Source organism: Trichoderma evansii (assembly GCF_050947405.1).
Source record: "Trichoderma evansii strain SZMC 28006 chromosome Unknown GGI43scaffold_44, whole genome shotgun sequence".
Lineage (NCBI taxonomy): Eukaryota > Fungi > Ascomycota > Sordariomycetes > Hypocreales > Hypocreaceae > Trichoderma > Trichoderma evansii.
The window spans coordinates 12,859-35,578 of record NW_028145162.1 but is presented as its reverse complement, the minus strand read 5'-3'; the positions used below and the strand labels follow the sequence as shown (position 1 = coordinate 35,578).

At 34.7% G+C, this 22,720-nt stretch overlaps 5 protein-coding genes across 5 annotated transcripts; 3 read left to right on the top strand and 2 right to left on the bottom strand.

Moving 5' to 3' along the window:
- Window positions 1-863: 863 nt before the first annotated feature.
- On the top strand, window positions 864-1,761 carry GGI43DRAFT_432429 (ankyrin repeat domain-containing protein; the record flags this gene model as incomplete). Its single annotated transcript, XM_083209574.1, has 2 exons — window positions 864-1,160; window positions 1,245-1,761. 2 exons carry the CDS (start codon window positions 864-866, stop codon window positions 1,587-1,589), a joined length of 642 nt encoding a protein of 213 aa, XP_083055132.1. The 3' UTR covers window positions 1,590-1,761.
- Window positions 1,762-3,461: 1,700 nt separating this feature from the next.
- On the top strand, window positions 3,462-5,342 carry GGI43DRAFT_426627 (DUF1479 domain-containing protein; the record flags this gene model as incomplete). Its single annotated transcript, XM_083208688.1, has 8 exons — window positions 3,462-3,797; window positions 3,854-4,051; window positions 4,105-4,219; window positions 4,273-4,430; window positions 4,484-4,619; window positions 4,667-4,912; window positions 4,959-5,065; window positions 5,121-5,342. 8 exons carry the CDS (start codon window positions 3,462-3,464, stop codon window positions 5,340-5,342), a joined length of 1,518 nt encoding a protein of 505 aa, XP_083055131.1.
- A 767-nt stretch (window positions 5,343-6,109) lies between these two features.
- On the bottom strand, window positions 6,110-7,631 carry GGI43DRAFT_432427 (alpha/beta hydrolase family protein; the record flags this gene model as incomplete). The annotated part of the gene is made up of 3 exons (XM_083209573.1): window positions 7,112-7,631; window positions 6,406-7,048; window positions 6,110-6,322 (listed from the first exon to the last, which is right to left on the bottom strand). The coding sequence occupies exons 1-3, from the start codon at window positions 7,474-7,476 to the stop codon at window positions 6,110-6,112; spliced, it is 1,221 nt and encodes a 406-aa protein (XP_083055130.1). The 5' UTR covers window positions 7,477-7,631.
- A 1,857-nt stretch (window positions 7,632-9,488) lies between these two features.
- GGI43DRAFT_419048 (uncharacterized protein) lies at window positions 9,489-11,159 on the bottom strand. Its single transcript, XM_083207626.1, has one exon. It carries the CDS (start codon window positions 10,578-10,580, stop codon window positions 9,741-9,743), a length of 840 nt encoding a protein of 279 aa, XP_083055129.1. The 5' UTR covers window positions 10,581-11,159; the 3' UTR covers window positions 9,489-9,740.
- A 1,200-nt stretch (window positions 11,160-12,359) lies between these two features.
- Window positions 12,360-13,538, top strand: GGI43DRAFT_388932 (putative lipase/esterase; the record flags this gene model as incomplete). Its single annotated transcript, XM_083204130.1, has 4 exons — window positions 12,360-12,406; window positions 12,467-12,482; window positions 12,547-12,722; window positions 12,797-13,538. 4 exons carry the CDS (start codon window positions 12,360-12,362, stop codon window positions 13,536-13,538), a joined length of 981 nt encoding a protein of 326 aa, XP_083055128.1.
- Between the last annotated feature and the right edge of the window lie 9,182 nt (window positions 13,539-22,720).

Below are 22,720 nucleotides of genomic sequence, written 5' to 3'. Positions count from 1 at the left end.
TACAGATCCACAAATTTGGCAAGTGATTCAACAGGTCTCCAGATACTGGGACATCCAAGTAATAAGTAAGACAAATTGCCGTGTCTCAGGTGTTATCATGTCTTAAATGTTGTCATGTCTTACGTATTACTATATATATCCGGTGTGTGGTGTGTTGACCAATGATCTCTTTTAGAAACAGCAGACGGACTCCAGTGCAGACGTAGAGTAATAATGTATCATAATGGTTTCTGCTTCTGTAAGAACAATTTCTCCCGAAATATCTTCACATTTTCCATTTTATTAATAATTTTGCGCATATATCAAAACTAAAGTGGGGAGCTATCTACCGGCAATCCGAGTGTGTAGATGTAATTATTAATTATAAATCTTAAAACAAGCAGATATACAGGCCACGTAGGCCACCGGTAGTTGTCATCTGCCTCCTTGTCGGTGGCCTAGATAAATCAAAACTATCATCGATTGCGTCTTCAACACAAGTAGCGTATGAGTACATATCGGTATGATAAATGGACATAAATTTAATCTATTCAATGTTCTCAGCATCCGTCTTCATTTTGTCTATTTACGGATCCTTCATTAGATAGAAAGATGATGCAGTTAACTCTTCAATCAGTACATACAAATAGCTTTATACATGTGTCTATATCCATAGCCGAGTGGCCCTGCCACTTAGCTTGCCAGCAGGTCCGGAGTCACCTGACATCCCACTTCACTCCCCCCTCCCCGCCGCCAGCCAATACTGGTAAATCTGAAGGTGCTTGTAGCCATGTAGAAATTTGAACTGGGAGGGACTGAACTGCACTTGAACACTGGTTAGTAGACTAAGCCAGGGCCTACTACCTACAACTAAGGTATTCCTAATGCTGCGATTACCGAACGAACTTCTCCCAGCTATCGCTGCAGAGCTCGAGTTTGAGAGAGATATCAACGCGCTAGCTCGAGCTAACTGGCGGTTTTTTTCTTGCCTTAACCAATTTCTGTATCTTCGAAATATCCAGTATTCTAAAAGCTCAGCACTTAAATGGTCTGCTATTTACGGCCAAGAACGAACAGCCAAAAAACCGCTCGAGTACAGTGCGTCGTGTATTGGCGAGGCGTTGCTGCTATCAATAGAGAATGGACATGAAGGAGTAACAAGGGTTTTGCTCTCTTTCTACGTGACTGATACAGATGAGGAGACTAAAAAGGGACAAGACGCCCTTTAACTGGCCGTCGCTTGGGGGTTTACACCTATTGTTAAGCTTTTATTAGATTCGGGAAAGGTCGAGCCCGATTCGAGGGATAGTGATGGCCGAACACCGCTGTCGCAAGCTGCATCCAAGGGGTACGAGTCGATTGTAAAAATGCTACTGTACACGGGGAAGGTTGAAGTCGATTCGAAGGATAAATATAGCCGGACACCGCTATCATATGCCATATCGATAGGATCCGATTCAATTGTCGAGCTGCTACTAGATACGGGAAAAGCCGAAATCGATTCGATGGATAACTATGGCAGAACACCGCTATCACAGGATATTTCAAGGGGCTATACGTCTATTGTCTGGTTGCTACTGGACCAACAGAAGGCTAAAATTGATTCATAGCCATTATTACTGTGCTGTCGAATTACACCAACTAACGCCAAAGATATATATTACTTACCACGCAGCAAAAATATGTACGATAATGGTAAAAAGCTAGATCAAACAAGTATTTCTTTCGACACCCAAATCACATAAAGGGTCGCCATTGCTTAACCTCATGGGGTCGTTTGTAGATATACAGCATTAATTGCCCCCAATCCTCAGTGTCCCTAACCCAAAAGTGCATGCGTCAGGCGATAGAGAAACAATACCCCAATTGCTGATACACAATGCGGTATATTGGGCTATACAAGATCGCGTAGTAATATAATATCAGAAAAGGCATTTGAAATTAACACGTGTCCCCCGAAAGCTTTTTTCACACGTTACCGAAATATTCTCAAGTCCTTTGTTATTTATCGCCTACAAAGCGTATACGGCATTCGATTTATTATGTAAAATACTTAATTTGTTACGATTCTATGTCTTATACGTTACATTTGGGTCTATATGACCGCGACAGATGGCGGAGCATATTCGAACACGAGTGTAGATATATATACTTTACAGCCAAATAAAAACTTGCATTATCTTTTCATAATACAAAATTTGAGATATATATCATTACCCATCGAGCATCATGTTGAGAAGACACAACCAGGCCGAAACAAGTTGCCACGAAGCCCTATAATAATGCATTTCTGCCTAATAAGGCAGACGCAAAGTGGAAAATCTTCCGGATGCCTGGAGGAAAAAGAAATTCACTGGAACTGATGTTCTTGGCCTGTAAACAACTTAAAGAATAACACTTCTCTACTATTTCCTCTCAGCCTTTTTTCATTTTAACCAGAAATGGCTATTTGTGTCAATGAAAGGATACATTGGCTGGGACCCAAAGGCAATGACGCCTAGAGACGCAATCATTGTCTCTCACGGCGCTAGAATGCCCTTTGTCCCTTGAAAGATTCCTTCACCACTTCCATCGATAAGTTCTACAAGCGAATATACATTTATAGGAGAGTGTTATATAACACGGTATAATGGATGGGGAGGCTATAGGAAATCCAGATATAAAGAAGCACGATTTCCAAATATATTAATATATAAAAGTATTAGCTATAATATAACTTTTATATATAAAGATTCTATTATTGCTTTGGTTGTTTCCATCTTTACAGCGAGAACCGACGATAGGAGCAATTTCCCCTTATTTAAGTATATATACTTTATAGAACTTAATATATTTTTTTCAGCTTTGCTTATACTAACTATAAGCAGTACAAATTCTACTTTTTTTGGATACAGAAGACGCCTGCAAGCCTGCTTGGATGCCAGATAGACCGTCCCCAGTTATATTCAAGTCTGTTAATCTCCTGGTGTGGGTTACCAATGAAGCGCCGTTGCAGTTTTTAACATATATAGACCCACCAGCTCCATTTTTGTACCAGTTTCTGGCTGTTAAATCTTGGCGAAACTCATCGAGCGTCGGTCCGTCCTTATTGTCGGATTATCCCAAAATAGAAATTCCGTTCGTATCAACTAGCATTCTGATTAGCTAATTAACTTTAGCACCTTGTCCGCTTGATCGTGGAACCTACCTAGGTAACTCCGCTGCTCCGCATTTTCCCGTTTAGGACTGAGTATGAGTTTACTCTCGGGTTTCGGTCAGGAGCTGGTGAAGCTTATACAAACAGTAATCAAACCAACGAGGCACACTGGAATCTAATGAACTAAATAAGAAAGAAAAACAAAACACTAATTGCGGGCACGTCAGTTGCAGTGGCTTTGGGGCCTATAAAGGGTCAAGCAAGCCCCTTTATTGTAAAAGTAATCTTAGAATAGTCAACTCTCATCAGCTTGCAGCAGTGAGAGCGCATAACAAACAATACCATTATGAATCGCCTCGCTAGTAGTTCAGTATTGCCCAAATGCCTCAAATGCTCGACTTTTCGTCCTGGAAAATGCTCAGGAGCCATCGCCCCTAATTCGGCGAAACGTATGTTGGCAACTGACGCTGTACCTCCCATCCGAAAGGACAAGAAAGAGGGTGATATTTCGTCTGTTTTTACATCTTTCTCTGGTCGAAAAGCTGAGCCGTTACCTGAAAGATTTCGAGATCTTAAGAAGAAGCTCACTGCTGGGTTTGAAGAGCAGCTTCAGCAGTCTTGGGATAACCTGGTCGAGGTTCTAAAATTCAGAACTGAGGAAGTTGCCACTAAGAGAGAATCCGTATGTCTGACCCAAATTTGTCCCAATTAACTAGGACAGAGATCTAACTAATTCAGATTATTTCTCAAGTCCAATTCTCAGATATCAAGTATGGTACTGTATCTTCGGCTAGCATCGAAGCTATTCGACAAACAGGTGTGGCAGTCATCAGGGGAGTTATGCCTAAAGGTGACGCCGAAGCACTTCTTTCCGATGTCCGTCAGTATCTTTCAGCGAATACATTTAAAGGCTTTCCCTCAAACGAAGAAAACAAGGTCAGTTCTGGCTGCTTTTCTCGGCCTCCGAACCCTACGTTGACTTGAATCAGATCGTATACGAGTCATACTGGAGTCCGTCCCAAGTTAAGGCGAGATCCCATCCAAATATGCTGGCTACACAGGCTTGGATGAATCAGATGTATACAACTGATTCTAGCCAGAAAGGTTGGTAAACTTAAGCAAATTTGGTACTCATAATGCTAACTTGGTGATAATAGTTGAGCTCACTACTCCACTTTCTTATTGTGACCGAGTTCAAATACGTCCACCTGGTGACAAAAGGTTTGCTCTCTCTCCACATGTGGATGGTGGAGGCATCGAAAGATGGGAAGATGCATCTTACAACCAAGTGTATCGGAAAATATTCCAAGGAAAGGTAAGATAAGAGTTTTAAAACAGTATAGTAAGAGACATAGCTAATCAATGCAGTGGCAAGAATATGACCCCTGGCATCTGGGCGGTCGACTCGATGCCAACATGAACATGTACGATGGACCGGGGGGGTGCTCTGTGTTCCGAACATTCCAAGGTTGGCTCGGGTTGTCTCGTCATGGACCAAACGAAGGTGAGCTTATCGACCTATATACATCGAAGCATCACTGACCAAACCAGGAACACTCGTCGTTCATCCAATTTTACAGCCGTCTACCGCTTATTGGATGCTGCGCCCTTTCTTTCAACCGACGCAAAAAGGCTCTTTAAATGGGTGGAAGTTCTCCCTGGATGATGCTGATGGAAACATCTTCTTTTACGGCGCAAATCCTGGAACTGCACAGGAACATAATCCAGATTATCACCCCCATTTGATGCTCAATGAAACAATGATACCTTATCCAACTGTTGAACCGGGTGATACCGGTAAGCCTACATCAAGCCAAGGCTGGACTGTGCTAATTTCGTTTAGTCTTTTGGAGCGCCGATACCATCCATGGTACAGAGAGCGAGAACGCAGGAAAAAACGACGCTTGCGTTTTTTATATTCCGTCTGTTCCGCTCACTCCAAGCAATGCGGTAAGATAACTTCTTAATTATAAGAAGAGATTTTGCTAACTATATATATATATAGCAATATATCGCACAACAGCGAAATCATTTCCTTAAGGGAATCCCTCCACCAGACTTTCCCGGCGGACCTGGTGAATCTGGATTTGCAAATAGAGGAACGACTTATGATATTCTCAGCGATAGTGGCAAGCTCGCCATGGGTTTAAGACAGCTAAAGCCGCAAGCACAAAGCAAGGGACAAGAAAAGCTGATCCAAGAGGTAAATAATGCTTTAGGCTTCTAAAGTAATAATAATTCCAATACAGCTTTACAGCCTGCCACTCCACCAAGGGATACTGAAAAGGGTCGCGCAGTTGGATCTTCTAATTGCACCATATTTGCTTACCTCGACAACGCTTGTGTGGGTGGGGAGGCTTACTCTCCAAATATTCGTGGCGTTTCTCAGGATGCCGACGGCAAGATGTTCTCTCGGGCAGATGTCGTAGAAGGCTTACTGATCCGACCACAAAGGAGAAGTACTATTTCCTGGAATAATTTTCACATGAATGGAAGTGGTAATGTTCAAGTTCTTCACGCTGGCCTCCCCGTCCAACCTGGCACAAAGATTGGCTTGAATATGTTTAGCATTTATCTCTTAAATAAGTCTCTCATTAGGTAGATGATCCTCACGGTCAGCAAGCAATAGGAATTATTATATAAAATAGATTTATAATTTAATAAAAGGTATTAAAAAAGAAATTTAAAATACAGTGAGAAGAGCAGATGCAGAATAACACTGGCTGTAGCGTAGTACTCTAGGGCACTCTAGGGCAAACTCGAAGCTGCCGTTAGCAACTATACTATTAAATTCTTGGTGCTCTAAAATAATTGGTACTGGACAAAATTATGTAATATACTTATAGTAAGCTTGACAGTGTCAGAGTCCATGTTAAAAGCCGCAACAGCTGCAGCGCAACCCATTGCATTTCATATCCACGTACATACTGGCTGTGACACAAATTGGTGAAACAAGGCGGCCTGTAAGCCACACAAGATAAGGGGGCTACTTAATTACAAGCCTCGAGAATCCAAGAACTCTAACATAACATCATAGCCGGCAGAAGCATTTGTCGACAACATTGAGGCATGACCCGTATTCGGCTGCAGATAATAGGTAAGGTCGTCTACAGCCACGCCGGGATAAAGCTGGCGAGCAAAGGCTTCGCTATAGATACCGCTGCAATTACCATTACAGACGAAATTATCAAATTCTCCAACAAAAAACTATGAGAAAAAATGGGTCAGTCATCTTGGTCTTATTTAAACGTTTTGGAGACCGCCAAAGTACGACTCTGCTCCATACTCACCATTAACGGGCCTTTGTAATCGGGAGCGGGTGCGAGTGGGTTGCCCTCTTCAGATGAGTACTCGCCTACGGCCTCGGGCTGCTTTATGCTCTCAGCGTAGGTAAGCAGCGCTGGGTCCAGAGTGACCTTTTGGAAAAACAGCTTCTGAAGAGTTTCCTCATTGTCCAAAACAAAATAGCCCGAGCCATATTCGGAAAACCGAACGGGATCGCTCTCTTTAGCGAATGCGTGATTGTAATTCAAGACGTTGAGCGGATCGGTGGCCTCTACGCTGTTAGGGTAAAGACCTGTAAAGATGGCGCCGTCGATAAGATCCGGGTAATTGATAAGCATGAGCGAGTTTATATATGAGCCGAACGAGTGGCCGATATGAACAATCTTGGTAGGTAGGAAGTCGAACTTGGCGCTTGCGTTGCTGGCAGCTGACGGTACCTTGGAGGAACTCAATAGCTTTCCGCTGCGGGCAATTTTAGTCAGGCCTGCCAAGATCTCAATTTCCACTGGAATCTGGACATCATCATAAGCGTTTGGCTTCTCTGATGCACCGCTGCCAAGTCGGTCGTAACAAAGGACGGAATAGCCCTTGTTGATAGCGGCATCAACGTAGGAGTACTGTTGGGGATCAACCTCCACGTCGAAGTATCTAGACCAGGGACTTATCAGCAAGCCGTCATAGTTGGCTTTAGTCATAGGTTTCATTACTAACTCTTTGCCAAACCCAAGGCCAGGGGTTGCGATCTGTAAAATGCTTGCTTTACTGGTCTTCTGCGACGGCACGCACAATTGTGCGCCGATATCGAATGTCTTGTTGATGTCCACACGTCCAGTAATACGTGCAGTGAAGTTGGAGCTGCTCCAAGTGGTAACATTCACGGTCCAGTCTATGGCGTCAATACTGCTATTGACCTGGGGTTGGTCATAGTGGTAATTGGTGGCCGCCACAGGGACGGGAATCTGGAGCTGGACGCATAGCTTGGTGGCTAATGCCGTAGCAGAGCCGACAGGGGCGCTCACTGTGGTGGAAGCAAAAACCAGAGCCCCAAATGAAACGAGAGGGAGAATGCCGCCCATTGCGTGTTGTTTTGTCGCGTGTTTACAATAGAGAGTGTGTAAAGGTCGAATGCTGTCTCTGTGCTGATCAGATGTGATTTTTGGTGGTAAGATTCCCTTCTTATACTTGTTCTAATACTACAAACTGCTTCTTTTGCTCAACGTATTCAATGCGCGTTTAATATATTACATTTAGCGTATTTGCTGGCAGCGTTGTGCGTATACCCCTGGCAGTGTTCAGCGTATACTCCTGGCAGCGTTGTGCGTATACCCCTGGCAGTGTTCAGCGTATACTCCTGGCAGCGTTGTGCGTATACGCCTGGCAGTGTTCAGCGTATTCCTACATTTAATGTCTCCACATATTTTGAAGCTTGACGAGCTCACGTAAGATATGCAAGCCAGTTGGTTCAAAGGGTAACGAGGTTTTGAGCCTTTGATTTTATGATATTGGAGCTTTCATAAATAATTAAAGATTATTTCATACTTTCAAAAGAAATTACTAATGATTTTACATATTAAGTATTTTTTGAATATAAATTAAACAACGACGCTCCACCCCCAGTGCTTGCTTACATTGGTCAGAGTCTGGTCAGCTCTAGTAGAGTCGTTTTATTTGGCCCATAAATTCCCCATGATACAATTGAGATGTGGGCGGAGGTTCGCTATAGCCTGAATAAAAGTCCGCATAGGCACATGCCACATAGGTTCAATAGCCAGAATATTAATCATGATCGTGAATTTTCCAGATAGCTTAGGTTTATATCGGGAGCGTAGTGTTGGCTGGGCATGGATTTTCACTCATTAACCCATTAACGGGATAAAGATACATAAATATAAGAGCGAGTAAAAAAACAAGTAATATATATATCCCATCGCGATACCTATTTAGCCATTTTTTATCCCAGAGATGCGTTGACAGTATTGACTGGGATATTCTTCCGTTCTAGGAGAGGCAGAGCCTTTTAGGCCAATAGTAACTGAACCATGTAGTGCTACCATGAGGCCGCCTAAATTAGCGGCAAGTAGCGTCCTAGTGGCTCTAGCCAGCTGTATCCTACAGCAAATAGTTCGCTATATCAACGGCTCATCACTGTCATCAGGTTTACATGATAAAGAAATACAAAGCATATTTTTTCATAGAGACGTATTGCGACGAGAAAAGCGCCTGGGAAGACTTAGGTTGTGACGTATCGTTACGCTATACGGCGCGCAGGTAAAAGAGCTCTTACAGACCGCCGTAGGAAGCTGCAGAAGGGTCATGGGTTAATATTGAGCCCTGTCCGGTATTTCTCGACGGGAGGCGTACGCTCTCCATCAAGTATACGCCTTCTATCGAGAACTTTTCTTTACTGCCGAGTTAAGATGCATTCGAAAATTAACCTCTACTGAGAAAAAAGGTTCAATACCCACTCATACTAAACCTTATTCCTTAAATTTATGACAATATTAAGAGTTGAAGAATGTTCCACCTAATAGGCGTGACCAGCCAGCCAGGCTCTAGGATAGAATCAAATCCCAACATTATTTTGCTGGAATAACGAGCTTGAGATGGGTCTCTGTGGTAAATTACGTTTAATTTTTCGGATGGTTCTTCTGGCTGAGTTGGGTCATGCCGATTTACCAAGACGTGTATCTTGTCTTTCCAAAAAGAAAGAAAAATGGCTGATGCACTAGCAGGGATTGCACCTCTAGCCAGAGATGCCTTCAGAAAAGGTAATGTCCCGATTTCCATAACATATTGAGACACCGAAGAAAGCTTTCGGGCAACGACTAACTCAGGCAATTAATATGCAGATCGGGCAGTCCCAAAAAGGCAACTTTCCAAGTTTTTCTACCCTAGATAGATGCCACCAATAAGAAAGCGCTTATATAATTTAATAAAATTATTAGTTTTATAAAGAAAATTTAATTTTGCAACTACCTTAATTATTATAACAAGGGGCGGCGAGTAACTATTATATTCTTTTAATACCAGGGCCGTGCGCATTACCACAATATGTTTTAATTTTTTACTTCGTGTCTTTTGTACTGCCCTGCTCTCTCAGGTCCATGAAGTCTAGCCATGAAGTACAGTTTCAAACGCTCAGTCAATCACAAAGCCTCCATTGATGACTTTGTAGAAGTCGACTCTTGGACACTTAGGCATAGCTATGAGAAAAACGTATATAAAGCTTCTCCAGATAGAGCACAAGGCAGAGAGATAAGAATACCTCCGATCACGACAAAGTAATGAATAGTGAACTATATAGGAGATAAAATAGGAAGAAGTAGTTCTATAATTAAAGCTATCCCCGAGGTTTGGCAACTCCCTGGCTATCGGGTCCATTTGCGTCACCAGAAAATACGGCCATAGTCGCCACTACAAGAGCCTCAACTCCAATGGACAAGGTTGGCTGTATCGCCGGTGCAAACAAGGCGCTATGGAGAGAAGGAACCGAATCGAGACGATTTGCCTTGGATTTTTCTTCCCAGTCAGCAGTATCTTGACCTCCAAAGAACCAAAAACAATACGGTTTGCCAATAGCTGATGCTAAGTGACTGAAGTCTTCAGAGGCCGGAACGATCTCGCAAGACGGATTGTGGTTCTGATGACCAAAATGCGCAGAAAAGCTGCGATTGATTATATGTGTAGTATATGGGTCGTTATACATTGCCGGAATTGATGAGACGACTTCGAATACCGGGTCACGCGGACTATCTGAAGCGTTACACTCAGCCACGACAATGCGTTTGATAGCACTGATTAGAGAATCACGGGCCTCAGAATCAGCACTGCGGATGCTTAACTCAATGAGTGCATGATCACTGATGACATTGATAGCCTTTCCGACGTGCAATGATGTAACTGTCACCACGGCCAAACTGCCTGGAGTAACCTCTCGACTGACAATGGTCTGCAGCCGCACCACAATGTGGCTAGCAAGCACGGTCGGATCGACTGACATGTGCGGCATGCTAGCATGACCACCGCGACCATACACCGTAATCTTCATTGCATCCACGCCTGCCATAAGCGGCCCAGGGCGAGTGTCTATGTGCCCTGATTTTCGAGGCGCGACGTGCTGCCCCAGCAGGACATCAGGAATCGGGCAGCCGTATTTATCATAGAGGCCATCTTCGATCATGCGCCTAGCTCCATCTCCAGACTCCTCTGCTGGTTAAAAGAGGCATACCAGAGTCCCTGACCACTGTGTCCGTCCATGAATGAGAGCCGCAGTAGCCGCCAGGAGTGCAGTGACGTACATGTCATGGCCACAAGCGTACATCACCGGCTACTTTGAACCATCAGTGTCCTCTATGCTCTTCTTAGACGCATATTCCAGCCCTATCAGCTCTTCCACAGGGAGAGCATCCATATCAGCGCGCAGTAGAACTGTTCGGCCTGGCCCGTTGCGCAGAACAGCGAACAGCCCAGTTCCCACAATGCCCCTAGTAATCTGAAGATCGGGAGAAAGCTGGCCCAACCTGTTTGCTATCGCTGCTGACGTCTCTACTTCTCTCCAGGATAGCTCGGGGTTAGCATGAAGAGTCTTGTAGAATTCCTCATATGGACGGTAGTCGGGCGTGTGCACTTCGAAAAAAGCCTTGAACGGTGAAATTGGTGACATTTTAATGTAAAATGATTGGTAAATGAAAGAATAATAAGCTTTTTATAATGTTTAAACGGACGTCGTAGACTAGAGGCAGGGTTGCCATTTAGTAACAATTCGTATCGTCAGTGCCTTGAAGAAAACGAAACGAATTATTTTCGTTACTAATAAATTAATCGTAGTTTCTTCATCAGCCTGACAAATATAATACGAAAAAAATCGTATTTCATTAATAATAATTAAATAAATATAAAATACAAATTTTATTACTAATTTTGTTACTAATTTCTTCAAAAATCATATTTTATGTATAATAATTAAAAAAATATGAAATATAAATTTTATTACTAAATTTATTATTAAATTTATTATAAATATTATAATCATTTAAAATAATTTATTATAATAATTAAATAATATATTTTTATAAACTTAAATTAAATTAAATATATTTATTAAAATAAACTAGTTTATAAAGAAATTAATAATAAATTTAAGTAAATTCGTTAATACAAATTTACTTATAATAAAATTAATAATAAATTTTTTTATACTTTTTTTATAAATAAATTAGTTTTTTTAGATTTTTATCAGAATTATATTAGTTTTTTCAAAAGCCTGAAGAAAACGAATTTAATTCGTCAGGAAAGTGAAGAAAACTATTTATTTTCGTCTTTCGTTAACGAAATACGAAATTAATCGTAGTAACGAAACGAATGACGAAAGATTACTGATTAATGTGGCAACCCTGACTAGAGGTAAGTAGTGCTGAAATAGGCAATGATGATTATCTATAGGTATATTAAATTGCCCAGGAATATCTTAATAATTTTCCTTGATAATAAGCATACCGCTTTAAGTCTGTTTATAAGCTTTTTAACGAGGACCATTTAATAGCGAACTATTTAAGCTAATTGTTTTTAGCGAGCTGTCCTTGCGGGCTCTTCTAGCAGACTGTTTTGGTGGACTGTTTTGGCGGGCTGTTTTAGCGGGCTGTTTTAGCGGGCTGTTTTAGCGGACTGTTTTGGCGGACTGTTTTGGCGGACTTTGCTCACGGAGTTGAAGCTGTTGACGAAGACTGTATAATAAGCTTGCTTAAAATATAAAGTTTGCTTTGAGATTTTTTTTATAAATATGCACCTGCCGAGCCGATACTCATTATAAAAGTCCGCAGGTGTCTTAATCAATCCTTCGTTGTGTCTGCACTGCCCATGTTGTTATAGCTCCAGGCTCGCCTCCCTAACGAGATCTATAAATCTACACTTGTCTCTAGCAAAGGAATTCGAATCTGTACCAACTTTTAAACGCAAGAAAATGGCATATACCTCTGAAAAAGAAGTTCTGGCGCTGGGGAAAATTGAGTAAGCAGCCTTCTTGTGTATACATATTAAGACCGAGCTGTAGCTAATTCCATCATTTAGTTCAGAGTATGAGTCGGTATGATAATGTTACCAGGCCTTAACATACTTCATTTGCTGACCGCGCATTTATATTCAATTAGCATCTGGCTAAAGTCGCTGCTGGCAACTATGAAACCCCAATACACAGTAATATCGAAGTTGGAGAAATACTTGGCATCCCAATGCGGGATGGCTATATTAGCCAACTTCGTATCCACAGGCCGAAAGATGCCGATAAATCTTACAGCCCAGTTATCGTGCTAATGTTTGGCGGAGGGTTAGTTTTCATATTGCTCACTCTCACCTATTATTTTCTTTAGTAATTAAGGCCATGTGCTTACGACACTGCAGCTTCCAAACAGGCGACAATACGCAACTTAGTCCCCTTGCGCTCGCCATGACCAAGTTGTACGATGTCAGCGTTATTAATATCTCATACCGTCTGGCCCCTGTCAATGAGTTTCCTACTGGCCCCAACGACGCCTGGGATAGCTTGAAATGGATTGCCGCAAACCAGGAACGCTTACGAGTTGATCTCGACAAAGGGTTCATTGTCGGTGGTATCTCTTCCGGTGGCAACCTCGCTGCCGTCTGTGTTCAAAGGTGGGTAGACGAAAAGCTTTCTCCTCCGATGACGGGCAGCCTGATTGTGATTCCAATATTGCTGCAGCCCTCCATTGTGCCGAAACAATATGAGCACTTGTGGCTGGCACGGGAACAGAATAAGCAAGCGCCGGGGTTTAACATGAAGGACGTCAACGCATCCATGGCGGCCTACAAACCGGACGAAAAGTCGACAGATTTCTCGCCATTCAATGCAAAGAATCCGCATAAAGGATTGCCTCGTACATATATATCTGTCTGCGGGTTAGATCCCCTACGAGATGATGGCCTTGTTTACTATCACGCATTGGAAGATAATGGTGTTGAGACTAGACTAGATGTTTATCCTGGCGTACCGCATGCTCACCTGTTCCTTACCCATTTACAGTCTGCACAGAAGTTTATTATCGACTTACTAAAGGCTACTGGATGGCTTATTAATATAGAAAAGTCCGATGGGGATATAATAGCTGTACTGCCGTCTAAATAATATAATATAACACTTATACACTTTATTATATTAAAATAATATTTTTATAAGTTTAAGTTATAAATGAGTATTTTTTTTTTTAATATTATTGCGTATAAATGCCGCCTACTCCGGCCGAAGTAGTATGTGGCTACTATACTATGAACAGTTTCGATTTCTACAACTAATTTTTTTTTTTTTTTTCGAATTCGCCATGGATTTTGTCAACCCGCCTGATTATATTCATTTAGAAGGACTTAACCGTACAGTTAGGAGCGAAATAGCTGTCTTATTAAAATTAACTCTTTAGCGCACGGGCACGTATATTACAGTGCTAGTTATACTATTATATACACAGTACTTAACACAGTACAAGCTCTGCCTCAGGTACATAATATATAATCTGGCATCATATAAGTCTAGTTCCAAGACGATTGTAAGTACAGAGTAATAAACTAGCAAATGATAACATGCAGCTAGCTACTACATAAACTAACATTATTAAATACTATTAAACCTTGCCCTTAGCTAATAATATTTAATAAATAATACAAATATTTTATAATTAAATAATAATATATACCTAAACTAGGTGTTTATATATTAGTTATTATATTTAGCTTTACACTGTTATATAATTTTTATTCCCTTATTTGTTAAATTCTTATTAAATATTAATAAGATTTATAAGCTTATAACACTTAAAAACTTTACTTGTAATATAAATATATTATAATAATATATTATTTACTTTTATTACAGCTAATTTAAGTTTTTATATATAATTTATTTTTTATATTAACTTTGCTTTTTTATTAGCGCTTTAACTAGCTTTATTTTTTTAAAATACTTATTTTTTTTAATTATATTATTAAAATATATTATAGTTTTTAATACTTTTTAAAATTTTAAAAAATTTTAACCTTTAATTTAAATAATATTTATTTTATTTTTTATAATTTTATATTATTATAGCTTTAGTTAAAATTTTATTAAATAAAACTATTATTATTTAATATATACTTTTTCTTATAATTATAAAATTATTATATATAAAAATAACTTTATATATTTAATTATAAATAATAATAATTATATATTTATTATTTATTAAATGTAAACTATTAATAAATATAATTAATAATAAACAAGGCAGTTATATATATTAACTTTATTATATAACATTTTGCCTGTGTATAAATTAAAGAAAAAAGCTGTAAAACAAGGAAACAATATTAAAGCTTTTTTTTTTTAGGTTTATTTTATATTACTGTAAAATTATTAGCTTTTAATGCTTATTTTTTTATAATATTACTAGTTTATTTAATAGCAGCTGCGTTTTATTACTAAAGTATAATATATCTTATATTTTATTTTTAACTTTTATTTTTATTTTTTTATTTAAAAATAATATTTTATTTTAGTTAAATATTTATATAACCTAGCTCTAGACTTAACTATAGTAATCTACTAAAGTTAAATCTTATTAATTAAATTAAAGTTTTATATTAATATTTACAAGAAACCTGTTTATTATTATAGTTAATTATTAAATAATTACTATTATATATATATAATAATAAAAAAAGCTTTAAAATTATATTTTAACTTATTTTTATTATAAAACTTATAAACTTATTATAAATTTTTAATATTTTTATTATTTTTTCTTATATATTACTATAATATTTTAATTTAATATTAACTTATTAATATTTTTAATTTTTTATTATTAATATTTATTTAATTATTAAATATTAATAATTATTAAAACTTATTATTATTATTATTTTTTTTATACTAATTTTATATATTATTTTTTATATTAACTTAATATTATATTATATAAAAATATAATTTTTTTTAAATTATTATATAAACTTATTTTATATAAATAATTTATATAATTTTTATATATATTATTAATTTATTTATTAATTTTTTTTAATATTTTATATATAAGTAAAAATATTTATTAATATTTTTACTATTATTATTTAATAAAATGTTACTTATTATTAAATTAAATTAGTTTTTTAAAATATAAATAACTTATTTTATTATAATTATTTATTATATTTATTTTTTATTTTTAATAAGTTTTTTATAAATAACTTATATTTTATTTTAATAAAAATATAAAAATATATATATTTTAAAAAAAAATAAGTAATTAAAAATAAGCTTTTATATAAAAATTCTTTACCCTTAATTAATATTAATTAATATAAAAAGCTATATTTAAAAGCAGCTTTTTTATACCTGGGGGCAGCTTTTTTATACCTAGGGGCAGCTTTTTTATACTTAAGGGCAGCTTTTTTATACTTAAGGGCAGCTTTTTTACACCTGGGGGTAGCTTTTTTACACTTGGGGGCAGCTTTTTTATACCTAGGGGTAGCTCTTTTACACCTAGGGGCAGCTTTTTTACACATAGGGGTAGCTTATTATAAGTTATATTTTTAACTTAACTGTAGGTCTTTCGTTTAGAAAAGGCCTTACAATTGGCATAGAATAAAGACCACTGCTGTTATAGTAAGCTTTTCCCGTGCAGCTAGCAGGTGCCAAGGTATAATCACATTTTCTCAAGGCGTAACTCGCTTCTGAGGCTAAGTGGGAATATTAGCGCTAAGGTATCTTTTATATAAGAAATCACGCTAGCATTATATAAATTATTAGTAGAAAAACTACTGCTACTGCTGCTACTGCTGCTATTATTACTACTATTATTATTACTGCTATTATTAAAAGAAAAAAAAGAAGGAAGGGAGCTCTGCTAATATATGACAAGTTAAAGCTTTTATTAGTATATTACTATATTAAAGCACATGTGTCTGGAAGGAAAGAAAAAAAGAAGGGAGCTCTGCTAATGTATAACAAGCCAAAGCTTTTATTAGTATATTACTATACTAAAGCACATGTATCTAGAAGGAAGGAAGGGGCGTGGCTTGCTGTGTTATATTCTGGCGTTTATTTCGAAGGAGTAGTGAAGCTTGCCGTGGCAGGAACGTTCCCTCTATATGATCAGTTCTTGATCGCTTTGACGGCGTTGCTTGCTTGCTATGCTATGTTCCGGCGTTTGTTTTAAAGGAGTGGTGAAGCTTGCCGCGGCAGGAACGGCGCCGGCATTGTACAAGGCCCTTCCCCCCTTCCTTCCCTTCATATGATTAGTTCTTGATCGCTTTAACGGCGTTGCTTGCTGTGTCGTGTGGTGTTCTAGTAGTATTGGCCGGTGCCGTATCATACGAATGATCAGCATAGAATAAGGACTGCTTGCTACTACTGCTACTACTGCTACTACTGCTACTACTGCTACTACTGCTACTACTGCTATTACTGCTACTACTGCTATTACTGCTACTACTGCTACTACTGCTACTACTGCTACTACTGGCTTAAGGACTGTATGACAAGTGTTCGCCTGCCTAGAGTTAAGCAAGCCTAGGAACAGCGCTGGCATTATACAGGGCCCCTCCCCCCCTCCTCCCCTCCTCCCCTTAATATAATTAGTTCTTGATTATTTTAACGGCGTTGCTTGCTGTGCTGTGTTCCGGCGTTCGTTTTAAAGGGGTAGTGAAGCTTGCTGTAGCAGGGGAGGGGAGGGGAGGGGATGTATAAGGGCGAGAGGTATCTTTTATAAGGAGGAATTACCCCGGCATTATATAAATCCTTGGCATAAAGACTACTGCTACAGCAGCTACTACTGCTTAATATAATTAGTTCTTGGTTGCTTTAACGGCGTTGCTTGCTGTGCCGTGTTCCAGCAGTATTGGCCAGTACTACATCATATAAATAATTAGCATAAAATAAAAACTACTTCTGCTACAGTTTTATATTACTATAAGTAAGCTTTTCCCATGCAGCTAGCAGGTGCTAAGGTATAATTATATTTTCTTAAAGCGCAACTTGCTTTAGAGGCTAAGTGGGAGTATTAGCGTTAAAGTATTTTTTATATAAGGATATTACACCTGGGTATTATATAAATTATTAGTAGAAAGACTACTGCTGCTACTACTGCTACTACTACTATTACTGCTACTGCTACTACTACTTCTACTACTGCTACTACTACTATTACTACTACTACTGCTACTGCTGCTACTACTACTACTGCTACTACTACCAGCTTAAGGACTATACAACAAGCGTTCGCCTGCTTATAGTTAAGCGAGCCTAGGAACAGCGCCGGCATTATACAAGGCCTTTCCCCCCCTCCTCCCCTTAATATAATCAGTTCTCAATCACTTCTACAGCGTTACTTGCTTACTATGCCGTGTTCTAGCGTTTATTTTAAAGAAGTAGTGAAGCTCGCCATAGCAGTATTAGCCAGTGCCGCATCCAGCTTATTATTATTAAACAGTATTACTGCTGCTTAAAGGCAGGCGTAAGCCTAGGAAAAAGATATATAAAGAAATAAATATCCCTTATATAAGAAATTACCCCCTAGGCATTATATAAATTATATTTAAATATAATTAGGTTTTATTACTGTAAATAAATTCTTTTTATATAACTAGTAAGCACTACTAGTATATAATAATAAGGGAAAGGAAAGAAAAAAATAAAATAAAAAAAAATAAGATAAAATACATAAAATAAAATTAGGATAAGATTATATTTAAGTATAGTTAAGTTTTATTATTATAAGTAAGTTCTTCTTATATAACTAGCAGGCGTTACTAGTATATAATAATAAGAAAAAAAAAAAGATAAGATAAAATAAGATAAGATAAAATAAAATAAGATAAAATAAGATTAGGATAAGATTATATTTAAGTATAGTTGGGTTTTGTTATTATAAGTAAGCTTTTCTTATATAATTAATACTAGGTGTACTATACTAGTTCTTGTATAAAGGAAACTTTAGGGATAAAGGAGAGAGAGGGGGGGAGAGAAAAATATAAAAGCTTTATTAATATAAATTAACTTATAATATTATAAGAGGCATAGCTATAATAGTTATACTTTTATATATATAGTAGGCTAGCAGTAATAAAAAAAGATTTTTACTATTAATAATACTTATAATTTACTTTATATAATAACACCTGCTGCCTTAGCTTTTTAAGTATTATACTACTAGGCCGCGAGTTTTTAAATGTAAGAAATTAGTATTATAGTATACTAGCTTGCTAAAACTGCTCCTGCTCTAATACTATACCTAGCTTAAACTACTGCTTTATACAGTTATAGGTGATGTTATTTATTTGGATAGTATAAGCTGCTTAGTGTGCTAGCACTGCTGTAAAGCTATTCTCATTTAAGTTATTATTATTATTACTGCTATTATAACCAGTTTAGTCGCTAGTCTTATATAAGTTTTTAAATATACCTTAAAGGTACTTTTACCTAATAATAATAATAATATGCTAGTAGTTATAAATATTAACCTTTATTTTTATTAATTATATAGTAGTATTTTTAAGCAGTTTTTATATTTTATTACCCTGCTAAAGCTTCTTAAGCCTGCCCTGCTGCTGCTGCTGCTGCTGCTACTTCTTATTAGCGCTCTTTTATATAATCTTGTGGCTAAAGAGATAAGTACTTCTCTCTAGGCTACTGCTGCCCTTGTTTTCCATATTATTATCACCTCTGTCCAGCAGCGCTAGGATATTCTACTAGAAGGGGAGAATTAGCCAGAGGTATTATATAAGCTTAACCCTGACCTTATTTAAGAGATATTTATAAATAACCTTAAGCTTTTATTATAATTAATATCCCTTGTAATATAATATAGTAAAATAGATAAGCCTTTTTTAAAGGAATATATTCCTTAGCCTTTTATACAAGGTATTATAGTGGCAGACGCTCAGGATCTCTGTTATCTAGCCAGGCTGCCCACTGGTTAAGTGTATTAGCAGCAGGAGCTTTATACAGAACTGCTTAACTAGCTCCTTATACCAGGCCACGGCGCAAGGCTAGAGGTTTAATTTGTTCAGCTACTCTATATAAAGCGCCGGGTTGCTGAGGATTTGATTAAGGACCTAGCCAGACTGGCTACTACTAAGTATGCCCCTGTTTTATATATCTGTTAGGAAGGTATAGCTTATAAATGTGTTCCTAGTATTATTTTTTAAAGCTAAGAGTTTAGGCGTAGAGATTAGTATTTATATAACACCTGCTTCCCTTTTTTTTTTTTTTCTTATAAAAAAAAACTAGCGTATTATATAATATAGCTCCAGGGACAGGGAATAAGCTAGGTTAATAAGCTAGCTTATAATAAAGCTAGTCTTGCTAAATATAACCTGCTTGCTAATCTATTATATATTAATTACAAGGGAGGTTATACTGCTAATAGCAAAGCCATATATTCTAATCTTAAGGATTTAATTTATTAATAATAGCTTAGTCTTAGATAAAATTATAATTAAGTAGTATAAGACTTTTAGTTATATATTATTAAAAAAGCCTAGTATAACCTTTTTTTTTTTTAATATACTTGTAGTTTTAATCTGCCTGTACTTTTTAAATAACTTTTACAAGACTAAGAGATAACTAATTTTAATAATAGCTAATAAAATACTAGTGTACTTATATAATTAAAGCTAATTAATAGCCTTGGCTAATATATAAAAGCCTAGTATATTAAAGGTGTTAAAAATAATACTTTTATATAATAAATTAAGGAGCTTGTAGTTTAGCAGGGAGATAAAAAGCTACAAGGACTTTTAGTTAATTACTTTTAAAATAGCCTTAGTAAGTAGCAGCTTATATACTTTTAAGGCCTCTGCTAAATACCCTTTTAAATTACTATATATTTTTTTCTAATTTAATATTAAATAATAAGCAGGATAGTTTTTTTTATATTATATCTGTATATAAAAAAAATAATTAATAATTTGCTTTTAAATATTTATATATTTTACCCTAGTTTATAATTATATTTAGCTAGTAAAAGAAACTTTTATTTTTTAAATATAATTTTATTAGTATAGCTTATATAATATTATAACTTTTATTATTTTAAGTATAGCTATATACTGTACTGCTTAGATAATATAATTAAAGCTACCTTAAACTTCTTATAGTATTATATAAGAGTTAAGACCTTCTTATCCTTTTACAGGCTTAAGGCTTATAACTAACTAAAGCTTCTTATAATTAAAACCTTGCAAGTGGCTAACCTAGCTAATATACTTAAGCCACAGGTTTAACTTGCAGTCTAATCCCTTAATAATAACCCTTGTTATACAAGCCTTAAATTTAATAGCCTAGGAGTTAAAGCATTTTAAAAAAAGGAAATCTTTAACTAGGGTAAGGGTATCTAGCACTGGCTTATTATATAATAATAAAAATAAGGATAAGGCAGTTAAAAAAGCCAGGATTTTAAACTAGAAGCTACTACTGCTATTTTTAAATAATTACTAGCAAGGCATGTTTATATGCTAAAGCAGGTTATAAAAGCAGGCCTGCTAATATATATTACTCTTTTTAACTTATAAGTTCTTTTAAAAATACTTTATATAATAGTATTTAAATATTATTATTTTATATATATATATAAAAGTATAGCTGTTTTTATAATAAGCTAGCTTAGTTAAATATAGTTTTTTAAAATTTAAAATTATTAAAATTAGTTTTATTAAATAATAAAACTAGTCTAGGTTAATTATAATTATTAAAATATTTAAGTTTTATTAAATAATAATTATAATTTTTTTATATTATTACAAGGTAAATAAAAGGTATATTATATAAAAATATATAAAAATTTATTAAAAAAAATAAATATATTTATATTTTTTATATACTAGAAGTTAAAATATTAAAAAATAAATAAAAAAATTTATAATATTATATATATTATAAAAAAAAAAAAAGTATTTTATATTATAAAAAAAATATATATAATAATTTTTAATTATTTTTTTTTTTTTTTATTTTTATATTAATTTAATTAATTTTATTTTAATAAATTTATTTAATTATATAATATAATTTTTTTATTAAATTATTAAATTATATTTTTTATTATAAAAAATACACAGGCTATAATAAATTTATTTAATTATATAATATAATTTTTATATTAAATTATTAAATTATACCTCTTGCTATAAAAAATACATAGGCTATTATTTTATCTAGTTTATCTAAAAGCTAAATTTATTAAGTTATAATATAATTATATATAATATTACACATTAGATATTCTTATAGTTTATTTATTAAATAAATAGAATCTGTGTATAATAAAAAGTCTTTTTAACAGCTATCTTTTTAATTTTATAAGAAAAAAGCTATATTATATAAATAATAATAATAGATAATAAATATATATATTAATTATATAGTAGATAATTTACTAATATTTTTTTTTTGTTTTTTTTTATTAAAGCTAATTTTTAAAAAATATTTATAGTATATTAATATTATAGTATAAATAGCTTATTTTTCGTTAACTTTCACTTAATTTTCCACCTAACCTGACCTAATATATACCTCTAATATATATTTTTAAATTAAAATTATTAATTAATTTATTATTTAAATTTATTATTATTATTTTTAATAATATTTATTATTATTATTTTTTTAAAAGTTTAATTTTAATAAGGTAATTATTAAATAATAATTATTTTATATTATTATTTATTTAATAAATAATATTTTTATAATTAATTATAATTATAATTTAATTTTTATAATATAAATTTATATTTTATTTTTATTTTTAAAAGCAGCTTTTATTTATATATTTAAAATAATAAAATTAATTTATTTTATAAAAAAAAAAGTAAAAATTATAATATTTATTTATTTTTAAAAATAAAAATAAAACTAATTATTAACTTATATTAAAAAATAAATATATAATTAATTTATTTTTAAAAATATAAATAAAACTTTTAAACTTATATTTAAAAATATAAATATAATTAATTAATTTATTTTTAAAAGTAAAAGTAAAATTAATTAACTTTTAAAAATAAAATAAATTTTATTTATATTTAAAAGCAAATATATTAATAATTTCTTTTTAAAAATAAAATTAAATTTATTTTTTTATAAGTAAAAATAAAATTAATTTATTTTTAAAAATAAAGTTTATTTATTTTTTTAATAATAAAAGTAAAATATTTTACTTTTAAAAATAAAAGTAAAGTTAGCTTATATTTAAAAATAAAAGTGGAGCTAGTTTACCTTTAGAGGTAAAGGTAAGGTTAGTTTAAGTTAAAATACAGCTTTTATAAAAAACCTAACCC